The sequence below is a fragment of the Lontra canadensis genome, unplaced genomic scaffold (genome assembly GCF_010015895.1).
Source record: "Lontra canadensis isolate GAN:19392208 unplaced genomic scaffold, GSC_riverotter_1.0 scaffold171, whole genome shotgun sequence".
In the NCBI taxonomy this organism is placed as follows: domain Eukaryota; kingdom Metazoa; phylum Chordata; class Mammalia; order Carnivora; family Mustelidae; genus Lontra; species Lontra canadensis.
In genome coordinates this window covers 1,019,552-1,040,954 of record NW_022631165.1, presented here as the reverse complement: position 1 = coordinate 1,040,954, position 21,403 = coordinate 1,019,552, and the positions used below count along the sequence as shown (strand labels likewise).

At 63.1% G+C, this 21,403-nt stretch overlaps 1 protein-coding gene across 1 annotated transcript; it reads right to left on the bottom strand.

The window, feature by feature from the left end:
- Positions 1–2,433: 2,433 nt before the first annotated feature.
- Positions 2,434–15,133, bottom strand: UBE2I (ubiquitin conjugating enzyme E2 I). Its single transcript, XM_032846149.1, has 7 exons — positions 15,005–15,133; positions 10,644–10,720; positions 10,391–10,474; positions 9,247–9,319; positions 5,804–5,913; positions 5,587–5,666; positions 2,434–3,038 (listed from the first exon to the last, which is right to left on the bottom strand). Exons 2-7 carry the CDS (start codon positions 10,707–10,709, stop codon positions 2,975–2,977), a joined length of 477 nt encoding a protein of 158 aa, XP_032702040.1. The 5' UTR covers positions 10,710–10,720; positions 15,005–15,133; the 3' UTR covers positions 2,434–2,974.
- Between the last annotated feature and the right edge of the window lie 6,270 nt (positions 15,134–21,403).

The window sequence follows — 21,403 nt, the reverse complement described above, 5'->3', positions numbered from 1 at the left end:
GGGACAAAAGTCATGTGCCCCATCAGGAGGCAGAGCTGGGGGAGCCGAGTACCCGCCACCCTCCTCTGCACAATGGGGGGCCAGGTTCTGAGGCTCCAGGAGCGGGAGGGGCAGCATGAGCACCAAGGGCCCCTGTCTTCAGGAGGGTGCTGGGTCGGTCCCCTGGAAGGGGAGAGGTCAGGGAGGGAGAACCGAGGCCTTGGACCCGCAACTTCGTGACAGGTGCTGGGCTCCTTGGGTCTGGGGACAGCAGGGTGGACGGGACTGAGTGCTCCCGCCCTGTCCCACCCCATGGTCCTAAGCCAGCCCCCTCAGTCAGGGCCAGGGCCTTTGCAGATGGGATCCCAGCAACTGGAGGACTCCAGACGAGCCTTGGGCCACAGCAACAGGAAAGCCCCCAGACCCAGCACCAGGGTCAGCTGGGGACAGAGCCTGGACCAGCATTTCTCAGGCCCCTCCCTGCTGGAGCAGGCTCAGACTGGTTCTAGGCGGCCCAAGCCAGTGTTCAGCCTGGCCCTCCAACCTTCCGCCAGGCAACTTGTCGTCATGGCAACCTCAAAATGGGGGCTGCCCGTCCGCAGAGCCTGAGCCGCACCCAGAGGCTTCCGGCAGCCCCACCAGGTAAGGAGGCAGCTTTGCACACTAGACAGGCGTGAGGGTGTGGATCTGGCCCGGGCGGGAACATCCCGGGAGGCCACGGGGACTCTTGGGGATCCACTGCCCTTCCAGCCCTGGCCAGGTTTTCCCGGGAGCCCCGAGGCCAGGCCGGAGCCCCAGGCCATCCTGGACGCAGTGCTTCGGTCTGAGTTGAGGACTCACATGCAGTTGGGCATTCCTGGGGGGAGAGCCGCCCCAGGCTTCAAGGACAGCTTGGGGTCCCAGGGGTGATGCCCTGCTCTAGCAGGCCTGGGAGATGCAGGGGGCCCTCGGTCACAGGGCCAAGGTCAGCACAGGATGTGTGCCTGGTCTCCAGGGGGTCCACAGGGGCCTTCCACCCTGGCTCCAGGGTCACTAGCAGCCCCCCTCCCCCCACCACAGACCCCTGAGAGTCTGAGGTGGAGGGGTTGGGGGCAGGAAAAGGACACACCCTACAGGCAGCATTTTGTGGAAATGTTTTTAATTGAAGGGTTCTTAGATACAGTGGTTTATGTATTGCCCACAATTCTTTACTAATCATTCGGCGCCTCATGCTGGGAACCCACTCTCGACCCTCACGTAGGAAACAGGACGGGCACATTGCATACTCCTGTTACAAGAGTCACATCTTTATTAAGCCAAGGACTGTGCACAAAAGGACATTTCATTAGTGGAAATCATGACAATCTGCTAGAAACATTGATGACTTCAGAATGCTTCAACTAGAAAATATATCGAATTTCCGTATATATTAACCATATACATGTGCAGCCGTTACTAAGTGTCGCTCGGTCATTACAAAATAAGACATTCTGGGAGAGGCTACAGACACCCGAGCCAGCTGAGTCCCCGGGAAGACCGTCCGCATCAGAAACAAATCACCAACATCAAACGTCTAGCCTCGTCCAGCTAAGCGAGCGAGCAAGGCACTGGGACCTCGGAGCCACGCGAGAACTGTGGCCAAGGAGCCTCCGGACACGGCCTCCAACCTCTGCAGCCATCCTGCTGCTGGGCCGTGTCCCGATGCCCTTCCTGACCGAGGGCCCTGGCGACCGGCCCTCCCGCCCTGGCTGGGTCTATGCGCTGGAACCACAGGTGAGCCGCTGAGAGTCCCCGGAGCGGGGGAAGGGGGAAAGGCGAGGTCGGCTGGTGCAGGGCCCTGCTGTTGCCCGTCTCCACCTAGGGCCTCTGGCAGCTGAGCCGGCACCCAGACCCGTTTCCCAACTGAGCAAGCAGCTGACTTGGGGAAGCTGTGCAGTGGGCTCAGGTTCTGGGGTGCTGTGTGAGCACAGCGCCGCAGGTGGACCGGGCTCAGAGCCCCTCAGGAACAGGGAGGCACCTGTGCACGGTGGCCTCAGCCTGGCCCCCGCACTTGCGGTGGGGGCTGGCGCAGCGGGCGCAGGGAGGTTGCAGGGCAGCCGGTGAGGCCGGGTGGGCACTGGAGACTGCAGGCCCGAGGTGGACATCAGCACGTGCCAGAACGAGGGGGAGCCGCTGGCGCCCCGTCCTCCCTGGGGCTGGGTCCGGCCCACGCCAGTTCTAGAAGGCTCTTGACACCACTTCCGACCTGACCCCATCCGCTCTCTGTGCAGCCCCCAGACCTGGGGTGGGGGGACAGGCGCTGGACGCACGCCGTCCTCGCACACAGCAGTATTCAGAGGCCCGGGCCGAGCGCCACGCGGGTCCAGGCGTGGCTGGGCACAGCAGCGAGCTGGGCTCCGCGCGCCTGCAGCCGTGTGGGGGGCCGGGCACCGTGAGGCCGCCTCCTCACGCTCTTAATGATGATAATGCAACGAAAACCTTTATATAAACAGTTTATTTACTCTAAACAGCAACACAGACAAAACGCCATATAAACACAAAGGAAGTGATGCGGAAACGAGACGCCGCTGCCTTTGGATCTGAGGCTCATAAGCAACACAACCTGGGGTCTGCGGGGAGCGAGGCGGGAGGGGCCGGCGGGCGGCTGCGCGTAGCTCTACACGGCGGGAGGCATGCCTGCATCCGCGAGCAAAGGAAACTAGCTCCTCGGGGCTCATCGAAGTATAAAAGTTTATAATTTTACAGCAGTTGAAATACTGACATCAATATTAAAATAAAAGCAAGTTTTACATAACAATCAAAAATACAAAAGACCGAAGGAAGAGACCCTGTATGAAAAACCGGGCAGCTCAGCGCGTCGAGGACTGCGTGCCAGCGGCGGAAATGGAAAATGGCGCCCGCCCACCCTCCCAGGTGACTAGTAATTGTACAGAGCAACGTCAGATTTGCAAAAATGTTGTAAACAAGTTCTTGCCAAACCAATCCCTTCCTTCTTACGCTGCCGTGTGGTCGCTGCTTATGAAGGCGCGAACTTCTTGGCTTGTGCTCGAACCCTCTTCTCGTACTCCACTCTGTTTTGGCTGAGGAGGAGGTCAAGAGAGAGACAGGTCAGCGGGCGCGGGCCCCCTCGGGGGCCCGGGGCGTCACAGGACACCAAGCGGACTCAGAGGGCGGCCTCTGATCAGGAAGGCCCGGGGGGCGGCCAGGCGTGTACCACGCTCTAAGCCGGAAGCCGCTGCCTTCGTTCTGGAGAGAAAATCCAGATTGCTGGGCACGAACCTTGGCTACAGATGGGTGGGACTCCTGCTTGTTTCCCTGTGGGGCCCTGGGGGCCAACAGAAGCTCCAGGGCTGACCTGAGACCCTGCACGGAGCCCAGGTGCAGTGTGTGCACCTGGGGACACCCGCCTGGGGGTGTGGAGTGCTCCCTGCGAGGAAGCTAGGGTTCCCCCCAAGCTGTGCTCTCTCCGCGGACGCCTCAGGACGCTGCTCCAAGTCACTGCAGCCCAGGCCCTGGGGCACGCTGGGGCTCCCAGGGTGGAGGGACAAAGGGCCCCCGAGGGGACTTCCCTCAGCGGGCAGTAGGCTCCATGGACCACACCACAGTGGCAGCCACCTGCTCGGGCCACCGAGAGCTGTGGCATCAAGGCCACAGGACACCTGTCTGTGGCCCGTTGCGGCCCCAAGGCTCCAGGGCAGAGGCAGCCACGTTGGCCCTGCCGTCCACCACCAGGGGAGCCCCTGCAGCCCGCAGCAGCCGGCTGAGGTGTTCCAATGTGCTCTTAAAAGGGATGCTGACGGGAGAAGTCGTGGGAACAAGGGCACACCGGGACTGGCGGCGACGCATCCCGGAGCAGGAAAGACGCCCAGCAGCGCGGGGCAGTGGCCACACACCCCACCGGGCCTGCTGGTGCACCACAGTGAGCCTCCAGTCCGCTGCCCCGGCGCTGGGAACAGACACAAAGGCCAGCTGCTCACGGGGGCACTGTGGTGCCTGTGGCCACCATCAGCCACCATGAGCGTCACCCATGACAAAGCGCACACCGGGGGGCGCCTGCGTGGCTCAGTGGGTTAAGCCTCTGCCTTAGGCTCAGGTCATGATCCCAGGGTCCTGGGATCGAGCCCCGCATCGGGCTCTCTGCTCAGCGGGGAGCCTGCTTCTCCCTCTGTCACTGTCATTCTGCCTGCCTGTGCTCTGTCTCTGACAAATAATTAAGTAATCTTAAAATAAATAACTAATTAAATAATCTTAAGAAAACAAAAAACAAAAAAAACCTCGTGCACTGGGCCAGCAAGTTCTCTGAAGGCCCGAGACCCCCTCAGCTCTGCAGGCCCCTTGGTCTGTCACGAGAATGCGGTGCGTCCTGAGTGGCCTCGTATGCGAGGCTTAGGCCACTGCATCAGTGCGGACAGATGGCACAGCGACATCTCACAGCACCCAGTTCGGGGACAAGGGCAGGGGGATGGATCTCCTGAGTCACTGTGAGTGCACACACACCAACAGGACACGGAACTACTGCTGAGCCCCTCCGGGACAGGGCCCCGGCCCTGGCTGGGAGTATCCTGCTGACCCTGGCCAACACTGGGCTGGGCCCACGACCTGAAACCATTTTCGGGGGACAAATGCATCGCCTGCAACCTGGCACTTCTCTCAGGTGCTCCCCAGATGTGTCACCTGGCAATGTCCAGAGCGGCCGGAGAATGGCCCCGACCTCAGCTTTGACCCTTGGCACTGCTGATTCCAGAAACATCCCCCAGGAGGAACATGCCCCTGCCCAGCCTCTCCCCTCCGTTAGCCCCATCGGTCCCAGCTTTCCAAACGTGGAGCAGTGGGGGGTCAGAGTCCCCTCCCTGGCATAAGGCCCCTAACCCGGGCCAGCCCAGGAGGCTGGCGGACACGGCCAGGGGACCCAGGACTCACAACCGTGGGGCCTCTGCTCAGGCACAGGGTTCTCCCTGCAGCTGACTGGCCCAGGCGTGGGAGTCTAACCTAGTCACTGCCTCCCTCAGCGCAGGCGGTGGGCAACACAGTATCATGCAGGGAAGGGCTGGGGCGAGGAGTTAATGCCTGGCATCTGGTGGGGACAGCATGGCAGCCAGGTGACCCAGATCAAGCCAGGAGTACCGCTCCCCTACGGCCCACATCCAGGCCTGGGAGGAGCAGCAAGATGGACATGGCGGGAGCTGTGGGGCCCCTGGGGAACCATGATACTGAACATGCCTCCTTTGGTGCCCACACCCGGGGGGCCTGGCCCTCTGAGCTGCACTGGGGTACACCGAGGCACCTGGTTTGCCTGGCCACAGCCTGGCAGGGACAAAGTAGCCAATGGGAGCCTATATCACCCAACCTCCGTCTCCTGACCGCCCCCGCTTAACCAACAGTGCTGTGGCCATACTGGCCCTGGTCCCCTGTTCTTTGCACATGGAGCTCCCACTGCCTACAGGGCCTGCCTGCTTGCTTCCCGGCCTCAGATGCTTCTGTGACCACCTCACTCGGTCTCCCGGTCATGGCTCGAGTCTCAGGGCCATCCAAGAAGGCCAATGGGAATGGCAGCCTGGGCTGGACTTCCAGGGAAGCGTGCGCAAGCCAACACGCGGCCATGGCAAGGGCGGCCGGACCAGTACTTACCAGTAAATCGTGTAGGCCTCTGCTTGAGCTGGGTCCTGGATATTTGGTTCATTTAGAAGTTCCTGTATTCCTAACAAGATCTGTGTAATAAGTAAAGAAACACGGAGCTCAGCGGTTACAAAACCAAGCTTTCCTAGGACACTGGTCCCAGCTTCAGAGCAAGACCACTGTCCTCTGGCCCCACAAAAGGCTGAGGCCGGCCCCCTGCACCTTGTACCTGCTTAATCGTGATGGCTGGCCTCCAGTCCTTGTCCTCCTCGAGGATGGACAGGCACACTGTGCCTGAAGGGTACACGTTCGGGTGAAACAGCGGTGGCTCAAATTTACCTGCGGCAGAGGGAGGAAGGAAACACGTTTCTGTGGCAGCTGCTGTCCCCTCCCCTGCATCGGGCACCTTGCTGGCCAGCAGGCATGTGGCTCAGAACTGGGGCTGCGAGGTGGCAGTGTGGGCAGGGCGCACACAGTTCCCAGACTCAGGGGCGAAGCCATGTGGTTGCCTAGGTCCCCGACCCTGGTCACCCTCACCCACCTCCCCAAGCCAGCCTAGGTGTGGGAAGTGGGGGGGGGCTGTAACAGATGAGGACAGTCCTGGGGGCACAGCGGAGGGCAGGAACTCTGAGGCCCTTCCAAACAAGTGGCCATTTTCAGAGCAAATCATCCTGCTTCGAAGAGAGGCCTGTAGGACTCCACACTATCCCCCTCCACGTTTTTTAAAACACAGAAACTAAAAAAAACAAAACAAAAAAACACGTAGGAAACTGTAAAATGTATAAGAACAAGAACTGCCTTGAACCCACCCTGGGACAGTCCCACAGCTAAGGTCTGAGGCCATTTCTCTTCACGTGGGCGCCCTCCCCCTACCCCCTGTACTTACGTTCACCCAGAAAAGCACGACAGGAGCAGAGCAGCTCGACAGACAGCCGGAGCTGCCCCAAGCCACTCTTCGCCCCCAGCACGCGAGCAGCACCCCGGCGGGGACTCCTCAGATGCAGGCGCCATGGCAAGCGTCCCCCCCCCCGAACGCGGAACCGCCGCTGCTCACACCCAGCCGCCGTAGACAAAGCCGTGAGCAGGCGCGTGTCTGTCCCGAAAAGGAGGTAGTGCCTGTGTGCAGCTTCCGTGCGTCCCGCAGAGCCCACCGGGCCTCATAGAGCTCTGCCATCCCCCTAAGGAGCGGCAGCCGCCTCCTGCGACTCGGGCTGGCGCTGCCCTGGAGACCCCGGGGGCCAGTGCCACACACGATCCGCTTCTCAAAACGCCCGGCAAGTCTCTCATCCATTTGCCAGCATGGCCATCCCGACTCGCCGGAGCACCGCGCACATTCTGGCCATGAGCCCCGTCCGGTGGGCCTCGCGGGAACCTTCTTCCGTGCCACGGATGCCTTTCTGCTCTTCCAATCGTACCTCCCGGTGAGCACAATCCCTGATCTGCGTCTCACCTGAGGGGTAGGTCTGGTGTGTTACCTAGGAAAGTGCACCGTCGAGGGGGGCGGCCGCTCTCCCTGAAGCCCTGACCCCAATTCTGGTCCCCGCTGGCTCCCTCTGCCTGGAGAGGTCCCCGCCCCGCGCCGTCACAGGGCCCACGGCTGACTTCCGCAGGACTCTGGCTCCGACTGCGCGTCATCACGTCGGGGAGACCCACTGTGTTGTGGGTCCTCCCCTCCGGTGGCTGTGGGCCGGCCTCCACTGCCCACCACGGGCTCGTCCACGGACGCTGGGGCTGCCTCCGGCTTCCGGCGAGCACGCGCGCGCCAGGACAGTCACTTGGTTAGCGTGGCTGGGGCCCGGCAGGCCGGAGCCCGGCTCCCGCAGACACGGCACAGACACGGCAGGTGGCGGGCCCCAGCTGCTCAGCCCTTCCACCCTGGCTGCACGTGGCTTGCAAACGTCCCGTGAGAGCCGGGCACCTTCCTTCCCTCTGCAGGCTGGCAGAGACGACAGCCTCTCTTGCGAAAGGCCTGCCGGCTGGCGGGCTCTCTGCCTTTTCCTTACTGACCGCATATGTGCCCTTCAGGTACTCAGGGCACGTGCTCAGGAGCACCCAGAACCTTCTCCCCACCCCAGTCCACTGCTGTCCCCGGGGAAGGCCTGGTCTAGGCGTCTTGCAATCCAGCTGCCGGCTGCTCCGCCCCCAGGGGGCGGCCTGTGTCACTGCTCAAAGTTAAAGGGACCCAAGGAATGAAGGTGCCATCTCCTACCCGCCCCCTTCTGCTCGGAGCCCTACCGCTCCACCTCTGCACGGGGCGTCCAGATCTCTCTGGAAGGCCGATTCCCTCCTTCTCCCGCTGCGATGCCCTGGGGTCTGTTACTTAGAGCACCCTCTCCCCACACCTCTTGCTCCTTCTGTCAAGAACTGAGCCACCCTGTGTGGGGCAGCTCTGCTCCGCGGGCCTGCGTCCCCGTCACCGGGTTCCCGCGGCTGGGGCGTCGAGGTCCCATCTCGCCCATCCCGCTGTCAGGGCCGGGTGCCCGCTCCTGACGAGCCTCCGCCCAGGCCTCGCAACCACCCCCGGCACTCGGAGGGCCAAGCCACTCTCTGCCCTCTGTGCCTCTACCTGCCAGGGTCCCCGTGGCCGTTGCCACACAAATGTGCTTGGGCTGTGCCTGGGATCACACGGGCTGCACAGACAGGCTTCGAGACAACAGACACCCTCACAGCACTGGGGCTTCCCGCCCAACCAGGGAACCCAGGTCCTCGTGTCGGAACCTGCCCTTGGCTTCTGAGCTGTGCTCCGGACCCTCCGGTCTGGAGGTGGAACTCTGGGTGGATTCACTCCAGGGTCTGAGGCTACCGTAGCACCTGGTTTCAGTGCTTCACTTGCAGCGACTCCAGGAAAACAGCTTTTTGCACATTAATCTCATCCCGCAACCTTCACAAGCCGGCACTGTGAAGAAGGCTGCAGCCGTCTCCCTTTCGTGCTCTTCTGCGGGCACTTTTCTCTTCCTTGTTGCATTTGCTCAAACGTCCATGTTGAACAGAATTGAGAAAAGCAACTAAAACTTGTCTCATTTTTCAGTTAAGGCAGTCATTGGAAGGGACAGCTGCACGTGGCGAAAACTATGCAACAGCAGAGAACCACCCCGAACAGTCTCCATCCCGGTGGTTACCCCGCTACTCGTTAATTTCTAAAGTTCTTCTGGTGGATGCCCTCGTAATGGAAAACGTGCTTCTGCCTTCTGAAGTAACTGCAGCGTAAACATTTACACACGGCCTGGCCTTGCCACGGGCTGTGCACACGGAGGCACGTGTTCGCTCCCCACCGACTGACCACGGACAGGGCTGGAGGATCTCTGGCCACAAAGGAGGGACTCGCGGGCCCTCGCGGTTCTGCCACAGTGCGGAGCAGCGCATGAGGCACTGCGGCCTGCCCGGGCTGCGCACACGAAACGGTTACCAGCAGGGAGAGTGACATCGGGTGAGGAACACAAAGCTGTGTGAGGGGAGGCCCTGGACTGTGGTCCCTCACATGCCCAACCCTGCTGGGGCTGGAAGTGCTGGCACCTTCTCCCCAGGAGGCACAAAGAGCCCCGGAGCCTCCCAGTGCTCACAGCCAGGATCGCTGACTCAGCCCAGTGTGCGCCCCCCAGAGAACACCAGACCGCAGATCTCTGCTGGAGCGTGCCGGGGCAGAGTGACTCTGGCGGACCTCGCTCTACTCACATTTTGGGGGTGAGGATGGGTAATCGTCTTTGAAAAGCATCCGGAGCTTAAACAAGCCTCCTTCCCAGGGAGTCTGTTGGGAAACGAAGCAGCAGTTAGGAGCGCGGGGGGCCGAGCTCAGAAAAGCTGGCTTCTGCGGCCCGTCCCCCGGCACCATCCCAACAGGGAGGTGGACTCCTAAACTGGCCCAAAGACCAGCTGTCCCCATGACAGAGCTGTAAGTGTCTCCATGGGCCCCAAGGGGGCCTGGAAAGAGCCCTCCCTGGGGAGGAGTGGGGCTGAGGCCGGACTTCTGGGAAGATAGCAGGGACTTGGCAGCCCCCATGACCCCAGGACTGGGGGGGGGTCGCAGTGGGATCTCCATCTAAGCAGCTTCAGCGAGGCCCTCCCTCCAGCTCCGTGACCCCACGGCCCTCCCCAGCCTCCTCTGGGAGGAAGACGGCCACCCCCGCTGCAGACTCGGACGAGGGGCAGAGAACCGTCACGGCGCAGGCAGAGGCATAGGCTGGCCGCCGAACCCAGACCCAGACCCCATCACTGCGCAAAGCCACGTCCTACCCCCACCGGCTTCACAAAGGAATAAGAGGCTCCTGGACAGTCACCAAGAACCACAAGGGAAAGAAAACAGGCGACAGGGCCTTGGGAACAATGGGGACACCTCAGGAGCCTCTTCTTCCCTTTGGGGTCATCCTGGAAGAGCTGGATGCAGGGTTGCCAGAGACCCTCACTCCCATATGCTTCCAACACGCCAGGCCCCAACAGCCCCGGCATGCTGAGGCCGCACACCGCTTTCCCAGGTGGCCCACGGGGAGCGTCTGCATCTGAGCAGCAGCAGCTGGCCCAGGGCCAGCTTAAAGACTGCCAGGACCAGCATCACGAGCTTGGGTCTGAAGGACAAGCGTGAAGGCCCTCAAGGCTCCTCTTGCCCCAGAAATGCAGCATGTTCTGGCCCCCAGGCTTGGTGGGGGTGCGGCATCCACCCCTCTCCACAGCCCGGCTCCCCTTTCTCAATTACAAGTGCCCAGAGAGCGGGGCTGGGGGTGTCACAGGTCACCCTACCCCTGCCCACCCCCCCGGGGGGGATGGGCCCGGGGCCTGTGGGGCCGACACGGGGCAGGCCAGCCGGAGGAGCAGGCTCTCTTACCCCTTTCTTCCCCGGAATGGCGCACTCCCAGTTCATGAGGTTCATCGTGCCGTCGGGATTCTTTGTCGGGACGGCCACAAAGCCCTGAGAGAGACAAGCACACAGGCACATCAGCGCCACGCATCCCGGCTCGCCCGCTCGCAGAACCGTCCTGTGACCCCCGCGGGCGCTGGGTGGAACGGGGACTTCCCGGTTTCCCCGCGGGGGGGGATCAAGTCCACTCTGCTGCGTGCAGAAATAAAGCTTTCCTTACAAACGGGTGGTCCTTCCTCCAGGCTTTCCGCTCCTGGGCGAGTCTGCTGAGGGCGATCCCCGACATGTTCAAAGTCCCTGGAAGAGAGCGGGCAGAGCGAGCAGTTAACAGAGGCAGCCCTCAGGCTCCCCGCCACCCCAGGGCCCAGGCACACACCGCGGGCACAGCGAGGCCGAGGCGCGGGCCTGGGGCCACACGGCTGTCAGGTGCTGCGCAGGGAGAGCCCGCCAGCACTCCCAGCAGAGGCCCGCACCCTCGCCCCGCTTTCCTGCGTCCCATGGCGGCCGGCCGGAGCGACAGGGATCCCGAGCTCACTGTCAGACTCCGCAGGAAACGCAAGGACAAGGTGGGGCTGTCCGGAGCACCGCCGGACGATGGGGAGGGGGCCGTGGCTGTGACGGGGTGCTCTCCTTTGCCAGCGCCGAGACGCGGGCAGGGTGCCATCAGGCCCCAGCTTAGAATTTAAACTCGGGTCTGGCCAGGAGAATAATCCTCGTTCTTGAAAGTAACAGAGTAGAAAAGCGTCCCACGGCGGACAGCAGTTCAGGCGCATCACAGACGAGTCCCTAGACCACACCTACCCCATAGCACCCAAGAGACCTACCTCTCACCGCGGCCCCCAGCACTGTCCTCTGTCACCTCCACTTTCGCATGCCACAGCACCCCCATCCCCTGGCACTCCCTGACAGTCAACGGGTCAAGGCCTGTCTGCCACTCACTCCGGGAGAGTCAGCAGAAGGTTGGGGTGGCAGCAGGGAGCACCCAGGAAGGCCAGAAGACACCCCGGCAAGCCCGCAGGCAGGCCAGCCCACGGCCCGCCTGCTGTGTCCACCTGTCCTGGGAGTGGGCGCGGGAGTGGGGTGGGGGGAGGGCAGCTCGAAGACCTGCTGTTCCTCGCAGGACCTCCAGACCACCGCCCCCCCCCGCAGCCCAGAGTCCCCCCATGCATGGCCCCGCACAGCCTGCAGCTCAAGCGACTGTCCGGGCCGCTGCTTCCCCAGCGGGGCCCAACAGGCCGACGCCCCCAGCTGCCCTCAGAGAGTCTGACCCGAGGTCCATCTGGTGGTCCTCAAAGTCCACAGAGACGCTGGAGATACCCAGAACCCAGCACTTCCCCTAGACAAAGCTTGACAAGACGAAGAAGGTGTCTCCTGGAAGAGAACAGCGACCCTTCAGGCTTCCACGAAGTCTGACAACAGGTCTTTCTGCTCTTGCGGGGGAAGAGGTCCAACACCCCACACGCCTGAGTGCGACACAGGGTTCTCCACAACCACGAGGGCTCTCAGCCAAATTCAGAAGGACAACCTCCCAGCCACGCTTCCCGGCTCAGGCTCAACTACATGTCCCCAGCCAGGCTCAACACAGCCCTGGGAACCAGAAGAGAAACCCAGAAAGCAAGGTGCCAGCTAAGCAGGGAGCCTCAACCCGAAGCCAGCTAAGGGCCCCCCGCCCTTCCCGTTAGCCACTCCTGTGCAACAGACCCCAGCCCAGCTCAGCCTGACCTTCGACTGCCCCCGAGCACTCCGATCCACATCATACTCGTCGCTCCAGCACCCGCTGCTCCCCCGCAGCCACCCCACTCCCAGTCCCCAAGCGACACACACCCTGCCCAGGGCCCACACCGCTGTGCAGCAGGAGTGAGGCCAACAGCTCAGCAGAGACCAGCCCTAGACTCTCCAAGTGGGGTCCTGGGTGCTTGTCAGAAACGCACATCCCCCAGGTCCCTGGGGCCCTCAGTCAGGAACTCTGGGTGTGGCCCAGTGCTCGGGGGTTTAGGAGGCTCTTGGACAATTCTTTTCCCAAGAAGTAAGCCAAGTGGGACGAGGGGTCTGGGAATGGCTGTCCCAGAGAGCCACTGCAGTCCCTGGTGTCCTGCAAGAGCCCAGGTCTCAAGAAGCAGGGTGAATCACGACAAGGCGCCAAACCAGACGACAGCCCGTTTCAAAAAACGTGTACTGAGATTATAATACGAAAAAATCACAGGTCTCCACTCATGAAGCACGGCCGTAAGGATGATGTGACAGATCTGACCCCAGAGCACACCTTGTAATAAAGGCCCAACCTTACTGGACCTCAAAATCACGTACAAACTAGACACCGCCACGCTGGGACCGAAAAAGACCTTCAATTCAGCACCACGAGATCCCAGCATTCTGGTCTGCCCCCTTCGTCCCCATCCCTGTGCAGACCAGACCGCCAGGAACATGACGCCATGGGTGTCTGGGACCACCCGTGCACACGCCTGCCCAGATCTCCTTCACAGGACAGCACCCCTGTCTGGAGTACCTGTCCGGGCAGAGGCGGGGCCCAGGGACACAGCCAGGGTGGGCGCTGACCCCGAGGATGAGGACCTGGGCTCACAGGGAGCCGGGGTGCATGTCCTCTGATCAGATGCGGGCAGTGACCCTGAGCCTGAAAATCCTTCATCTCCATGTGTTCCTCAAACTCTTGCCCAACAACAACCCCAGGGTCAGCAGAGACGCCCTTCCCTGCAGGAGACTCGAGGGCACGGCACACTCCTGCCCCCTGGTGCTTGGCAACACTCCCCCGGGTCCCCCAAGCAGAGGGCACAAGTTGGCAGGCCGCTTCTGCCAAATCAGCCAGCACAGAGGTTTGGTGCCCAAACACAAGAAGCCTGACAGGCACTTCTTTTAAGTGAGATGCAAGGTCCCTGCGAATTTGAGCTCAGCCAGGAAACAAAACAGGTTCCTGAAACCCCAGGCCCGGCCAGGCCATCCTGAGTACGTCTGCTTGCTGACCCCGTGTCACAACCCTGCTGCAGGCCACCTCCTCTGCCCTGAAGACTGGACAGAGCCGCCTGCAGAGGTCTTGTCCCAGATCCTAGCTGTGTGAGCCGTCCCACCTTGTGGGAGGTAATGAGGGGTGGTCCCGTGAGAGCTCCTGCAGCCCCTTCCTCAGAGGTGCCGATGGGCCAGACTGGGCACCAAAGCAGGTTTCCGCCATCAGGGCGAAGAGCCACAGGTGCACACCTGCCGGGTCTCAAGTAGAGAGCTGGTCTCTAAGACATGTTTCCACTCCCACCGGCCTCCCGCTGTCCAGAACAAAGCAGCCTGTTTGTTACATTTTAACTACAACACAGAAGGGCTCATTCAGGATCCCACCAAACACCCAAGCTAACAGATCCGCACTTAGGGAGCAGGTAATGCAGGTATGCGTTAACGAGACACTGCGGAGCAGCAGGGGCGAGATGAAGACTGTCTCTGAACCACAGGCAGAGTGGGAGGTCTGCCCTCCACCTCCCCGACACTGGGATGTACTAGAAGATGCTCTTCTCTGATCCTGCCCTGCTCCCTGAGGGCAAAAACCCCAGAGCCACTTCCTGGCTGCCCAGGTGCCCGCAAGGCTCTTCTCTCCCCCTTCTTCAAGCTTCTCAGTCTGTAAAACGGGTGAAAGCCCCTAAAATAGGCCACAAGCAATGCAGAGAAAGTAAGGGTTCGTCTCCCTTTCTGTGCAGTCGGTTCTCTACCCAAAGGCAGTTCCCTGAACAGCAAAAAACATTCAGGGCTCCAGACCCCAGACGGGAAACAAGTCGAAGGCCAGCTGTGCAGACCCAGGAACTAAGGGTATTTCCGAACTACACCCAGCGAGCCAGGCACGGCCGCGATCCGGAGCCCGGCTCACCGTGCCCGCCCAGCCTCCTGCTCTCGGAGCTACCAGGTCCGCCCTCCGTTCAGCCCGCACAGAGCGACCTCCTGGAAGTCCCCCCGCAGCGCTCCGTTCGGGTCCCACCAAGTGCGAGCGGCGCGCTTCAGAGGCAGGAGAAAACTCGGACGGCTCCGTTCTCCAGACCCCCGCCAGGCCCGCCGGCGCGAGCTCCTCCTGCCGTGCACGCTCTCCCCGGCTGGCAAGCGCCACAGCCACAGGTCTGTGTGCAGACCGTGACCCCGGAAACGAATTTCCCTGGGGCGGAGGAGAACCGCGGCGGCGGGGCGGCCCAGGCTCGCGTCCCTGTCAACAGCGGCCGCTGCCAGCAGCAGCTCGGGGACGCCGCCGCGCGCGCGCCAGGGGGCCGTTCTCCCCGCTCCCGAACGGGCGCGCGGCGGGGGCTCGAAGGGCCCGCCGGCCGCGACCCCAGCCAGGCCCGGCGGGGGCGGGGGCGGGCCCGAGGCCGGCGGGACCCGGGACGCGGTGTTGGGGGGGAGCCGCACGGCCGCGGCTCCCAGGCGGACCTGTCCCCGGGGCGCGGGGGCCCTGCCCGGACCCGGGGTGCGCGGGGCAGGCCGGGTCGGGGGTGAGGAGGCGCCCGCCCGGCCCGGGCCCGACGGCGGCCGAGGCCCCTGCGCCCCGAGGCCGGCCCCCGCCCGCGCCTCCCGCCGCCCGCCCGCGCCTCCTGCGCTCACCTCGGGCGGCCGCGGCCCGGCGAGCGAGGCGGACGAGGAGGCGGCGGCGGCGGCGGCGGCGCTCCCTTTGTCTCGGGACTTCCCTCCCGAGCCCGCTCCGCGCGCAGCCCGAGCGCTCCGAGGACCCTGGCGGGCGGGGCGGGGCGGGGCCTGCGAGGGCTGCCCGTCGCGCGCCTGCCCCGCGAGCCGCCGGCACCGTCCCCGCGACCCCCGCCGCCCGCGCCCCCGCGCGCCGCCCGCCGCCCGTGCCCTGTCGCCACGGGCCCGCGCTCCGGGATCGGCCTGGGAGCCTGGTCCGGGTGCGACTTTCCAGTCAGGCGGCGCTGCGGACACCTGCGCCCTTAAAGGAGCCGCGTCCCCGATTGGAGGGAGCGTCGGCAAACTCCCCCTCGCGATGTGTGCGTCCACTCGAGGACACGCCGGCGGGCAGCAGGGGCAGGGGGAGGCCGAGATCTCCAAGGTTTCCCCGGATGCCGCGCGGGCAGCTCTTCGGGCACGGCTCCCGGAGGTCTCCTTGGGGCTGGGGGCAGGGACCGGGGGGGAAAAGACCATTGAGGCCTAAGGATCCCCTAAAGCGTCGCAGCACGGTGACGGTCCCCGGAGCACGGCGGCCTGTGAAGCCCCTTGCTATTGGCCGGTTCGGGGCCCAGGGCGGGGCGTCCGTCGAAGCCGCCCAATGAGTTGACCCGGTACAAGAGGCCGAGTCGCGGCCCGACCGACGGGAGGAGATGTGCGGACGCTCCCTAACCTGGGGCTGTCCGGGGGTGGGGGCGGGGCGCCAGGGATGCAGGCGGGTGAGGGAGGGGAGGGGAGCGAATGGGCGGGCCGGCCCGGAGCGAATCCGGGCCCCTCCCGGCCTCTCCCGGCGCCTCCCCGTCGGGCGCGCCTCGCTGCCCAAACTCCAGCCCACGGTGGGGGAGCAAGCGCCTTCCAAGGTCAGCCTGCTCCGCCCGTGGACGCCTTGGGGTTAGGCGTTGGTAGGTGTCCCCCCTCCCCCACTCCGGGCAGCGGCGGGTGGAGGGCATCGCGCACTCAGGCTCTACGGCGTGGAGTGGGGGCGCTGGACTGCTGAAGCAACTCGCATCCCTTCACTCCTTTCCCTCCGTTTCTCCTCCCTCCCCTCCCCAGAGGCCCCTAGTTGGAACTGCTGAGGCTGCGGGCTTCTCCAGCGTTAGGAACCATAGGTCGGTCCGGCGTCCAGCGGCCGCTCAGGGCATGCATTCCGTGGGCTCCCAGCCGTCCTGTTACTTGGGGGAATAAAACGAGGGCGTCTCACCAGTTTCGAGATGGGGAGGGGGCCTCCTGGGTGTAGGGGCTGGGCTGGGTTAGGGAGGGGCTCCTGCCTAGGATACCTTCCGGTCAGCAGTGCAGTGGCCCACAGAGCTTGGCTATAGTGACCTCGGTCTCAGGTGACAAAGGCCAGAGGGCCTGGCCCCCTTGAGCAGAATGTGAGCGTTCCAGGTCTCTGTCAGCCTCTGACCTCCAGAGGGGCTCCGCGCTCCGGGATCCCCGCAGTAACCCAGCATGGGCCTGGCTTGGGGATGCTGCCGCCTTCGCCCTTCCTCCGCCAGGCAGCTGCAGCTCTCCACCTCAGGGGGCCGGGCCCATGGGGGCTTATCTGAGACACCTGTTCTCTGGGGCCCCAGCCCAGATTCCCCAGCAGCGGTCCCGGGAGTGGGAGGGTGTGTTTTAACAGGAACCCCAGGTGAGCCTGCTGTGCAGCACATGGCTGCGGACCACTCTTTAATAAGCTGGCTTCCCGCCCGGGGCATGGGCTTCGGTCCCAGCTCTCCCCTGCAGATGCCAGGGGGTTTGCACAGGGCTTTGTGGGGAACAAGGGCTGTGTGGGGAAGGCACCCGACACACGGCAGTGGCCACTAAGAGGTGATGGGCACTGCTGGAGGACGGAGAGAACCAGGGGCTTATGTGGGCTCCGCGCAGATGGGGCAGAGAGCAAGCAGGGCAGGCCACATAGGGGGGACCTGGGAGGTAATAAGGGGTGTAGTTTGGGGAGGCCGACCAATGCGCGTGGCCTGGGTCTGACCCCATGGGCCTTGGGGAGCCATGGAAGGCTACGGAGAAAAAAACGTAAGACCAGGAGCTGTCCATATGTGTGGCAAGGGGATACCTGGAGATGGGGAGGTGTGGCCCCTTGGCCGTGGCTACCAAGTCCCAACCAGCAGGAAGAACTGTCCTCGTAGGGGAAAGTGACCCTGATGCTGGGAAGAGAGTCTGCTGGAGGAGATAAGCTGGAGGATAGGCTGGAGGGCAGGGGGTGAGCAGAAGGCTACCTCCCACCTGGCACCCTCAGCCCAAAGCCTTCTTGAGCTCCCACCTCGGCACACACATGCACGGCGATGGCCTCCTGAACGTCCCTTCATCAGTCAGCTCACGCTCATGTATCCAGCACCGACGTTGGCCTTGAAGAAGCACAAGGGCATGGTGTAGACTGGGCCACATGGCACGCAGGGAACAATGGGGTGGACTCTAGGACCTGAGGATGCTGCCCCATGACAGCCAGCAAGAAAGTGGGGACCTCAGGCTTTCAACAGACGGGGGGGGGGGGGGGGAGTCTGAATGCTGCCAACCACCAGCGAGTTTGCAGGAAGGCCTGGAGCCTCAGATGAGGGCCGGAGACTGAGCAGGGGCCTCACTGAGCCCGGGCTCCTGACGTACAGAAAATGAGATAACAAGGGCCTTGTTTAAAGTCACAAGGCATTCGGGGCCTTGTCACGCAGCTAAGGAACATGCCTGGTTCAGACAGCGTGGTCGGGAAGGTCTCTGAAGGAGGACCAGGCCCCAGCTGTGGGGAGGCTTGGGGAGATCCTGGCAGAAGGACTGGGGGGGAAAGGCCCCTGTGGCCGGGGGCTGGATGAGGGGGCTGGGCGGCAGGGATGAGGTTGGACCGGACGTCATGTGACAGTTCCAGGGTGCTAGGGACTCTGCTGTGTGTTCTAAGCGCAGCAGTTTCAGCGGGAGAGATGCGACTCGCCTGGGCCCAGTTCCCTGGATACAAAGAACAAACTGAGGCTTGGAGAGAGTGAGGGCTTTGTCCAGTCAGTGAGGGTAAGACCCAGACAAGGGAGGAAGCCAGCCTCCCGCGGCAGGTCCTACCCCCACCCCACGAGGAGGGGGTGGTGTCCCTGGGAGTGGCCTGGAGAAGGGGCAGGACCCTCTGCTCCCCCGGGTGCCCACCGGAGGCCAGCTGCGAGCCTGGAGGAGGTCCACGCGCAGGGCTGCCCCCCACCTCCCTTACCTCACACCACATACAGAACCACATTAGAGACCTGACCAAACGTCGGAGCTGAAACTGTGAAATACATAGAAGAAAACGCAGGGGGAAATCCTCACAAAACTGGATTTGCCAATTGTTTCTTGGATAGGACACCAAAACCACCAGCAAGTCAAGAAAAAAACAGATAAATTAGGCTTCATCCATGTTAAGGACTTTTGCACATCAAAGCAAACTAAGGAAGAAAAGATTCCCTGCAAGAGGGCAGGGCTGGATCTGCGGGGCCGGACCTGCCTTTCTGACCTCGGGACCCATCGTAGGAGGATGGCAGCCTCGTCTTCCAGCTCTGGGGAACGCATGCAGATCGCCAGGGGGACCCTGCAGCCCCCTCTCCTCCACCCCAGGCTGGCATCTTCCACTTCCTCCTCCGGGCTCTGCTGTACTGCTGTCCCTTGGCCTCCCAGTTCCATCCAGGACATACCCGGTGTCTCTACGGGGTGGGGGAGGAGAGGGCTCTCTTTGTTGGGCTGAGACTTTCCCGGGATGTTCTAGGTAGTAGTGACCTAGCTGGGACTGGTCCTACTACCCACCTTCAAGGGGCTGCCTTTGCAAGCTCCTCAAAGGGATGGGGCATCCCTCGGACCCTCCCCCCATCCCCCGGCCTGCTCCAGGCTCCTCGGCCCCTGGCCTGTCTACAGAGGCACCTTCTAGTGGTTCCAAGCCAGGTTCTGGGCCACATGAAGGTGTCGTGTCCTTCCACATCTGGTCCGTGGTCCCCAAGCTCGCTTATCCCTGCCCACTGGGTGGTTGTGTACATTAGAACAGAAGAAAGAGCAAAGTCTTGGGACTTGGCCTGCCTGTGCTGTGGACCTGTGGGTTTGATGGCATCTTCCCGCCCCCAAAGAGAAAGGAAGATGGTCATCAGATGCCCGTCGCTGTGAAGCACCAAGTCACCACTGTCCCCTACCGGAGACACCGAGAACAGGCTGGGCAGTGGGCAAACCCCTGCTGCACGTGCCTCCTGGCGGCTGGGTCTCTGCTTCCGCGCTGACCTGGCCCGGGAAGAGCGGAAGGACCAGTGTGGAAAATACCTGATTGTCACGAGCGCCGTGAGGAGCAGAGGATAAAGGGATTGGTTGGTGGGGCTAAGCGTCCCCCACTACTGCGCAGAAGGAACCTGGCTCCACAGAGTTTGGCCCCCAGCTCCCTGAAACCCACGGAAGAGGCCACGAGGCAGGTGCACGGGGTCACGTGGGTGTTCATCCCTTCCCAGTGTTTCGAGCAGAGGCCAAGGGGAGGTTGGCCATAGCTGTCTCATTCTCAGATGAGACACGTTTGCTATCGCTGGAGATCGAGGGCTGTCCCTCAGTGGGACACCCCGTGGAGGGCGCTGGCTCCACGTGCCTGCAGGTGCAAACGCCCGTGGCACCATGTCCAGAGCCCTCGCTCAGCCTGAGCCCCCACATCAAAACGAGGAAGGGGTTCTAAGGCCAGAGCCACCACCAGTGTGGGTCCTTGCCCCTGGGCAGCTCAGGCCTGGCCATGGCTGTCTTCTACTGCCCCAAACCAGGAGACAGAGACCCCCAGCCTGCTGCCTCCAGGCACCTGCAGCACTTCCTGCCTCCAGACCCCCCACACCACAGCCAGGTGAACCCCCCCACCTCCCCTCCTCCCTGCTCTAAACACAGCCCCTTGGCTGCCTCCCTCAGCACCTGGAAGGCCCTCCCCATCGTGTTACAACCTTCTGGCCCTCTGCCTCCCAACCTGCACCCAGGTAGGGCAGGAATTCAAGATATGCGGAAGGAAGAAGGCAGGAACAACACACCCACCAGGCTGGGGGACTCCCGACGCGGCTCCATGTCCTGTGGCCCAGGCGCCCCCCATGCCAGTGGCAAGCGAGGCAGGTCTGACCCTGGCCCACACTGAGTCACGGGCACCCTCGGACTCGGCTGCTCCTGTCTTAGCTCACCCATCCAGGTAACTAGCGCGTGTGAAGAGGGGACTTTCTACCCCAGCTGGGGACGACACCCCCTGTGCTGTGCGGCCCCGCACACAGAGTGCAGGCCGGCCGGACTCCTCGCTTGCAGCCGATACAGTTACCTGCCAAGACTCCGTGCACACAGGTCCTGTCTTGTTGGGGCTGGACGTGTGGGGCAGGGCTCGGAGAGAGAGGACAGCAACCACAGAGGCCCAAAGGCGGCCCTTCTTTTCACCTGAGTCAGGAAGGTTTTACTGGGAGCCAGGGGCCTCCTCCACACCACGGTTCCGCGGTATTCAAAACGAGCTCCTGGGACCCCGAGAGCCGTCTGTGGACACGTTCTCTGTGCTCCACCTGGGCATCCTGTGAGGACACCATCGTCGCACGCCCACACCCCGTTCTGGGTACCCCGTCTCCACATTCTGGGCGCCAGGCCCTGGTGATGCTCAGGACCAAGGACACGCGTGCCTGCAGCCCAGCTGGGTTCTCAGTCACTGGCGGCCTCTCCCCGAGCAGGGGCACAGCCTCAAAGGCAGTCACGCTGCCCAGAACCGAGGCGGGGAGGGCGGCTCAGCCTGAGTGCCACCTCCCCTGTGCTCCCCGTTCCCGGGGGCCCTGTCCACCATGGCCTTCCCAGGGCCTGACAGCCACCCCGCCCCCTCATGCGCCTGCCCGCTGACTCACCACAGGTGTGCCTTCTCCGGGGAATGCGCTCAGCCCAACGCCCTGAGGTGTCTCCAGGGCTGACAGGCCACAGAAGAGATGGCTCCGCAAAGGAGGCCCGCAACACCATGAGATTCTCACAGCTGGGCGGGAAAGGAGGGGCCCCGGTGCTTTCTCACTGGTCAGGGCAGTCTTCCTGGAGGAGGCAACATCCTGGCGGGTGCTGAGAGGGTCTGGAGGATGATGGCAAGGGACACAGTCAGGGAGGAGGTGCCAAGTGATTCGGAAGGGCCAGGGTAGGAGAATCGGGAAGGGGGTCCCGCAATGGGGCGGGGACGTGGGCGGGGGCGATGGGAAGTGTTTTAGGAACGGGGTGGACCTGGAGCCCCACCTACTGGTAGGTCGCAGGGTGTGCACAACAGTTTGCAGAGGGCAGGACCAACGGGAGGCCGGCTCCCTGGCTCCTGGCAGAATCTGGGCGGAGGAATTTGGCGGCCGGCTCGCGAAAGAAGAGAGAGACTGACAG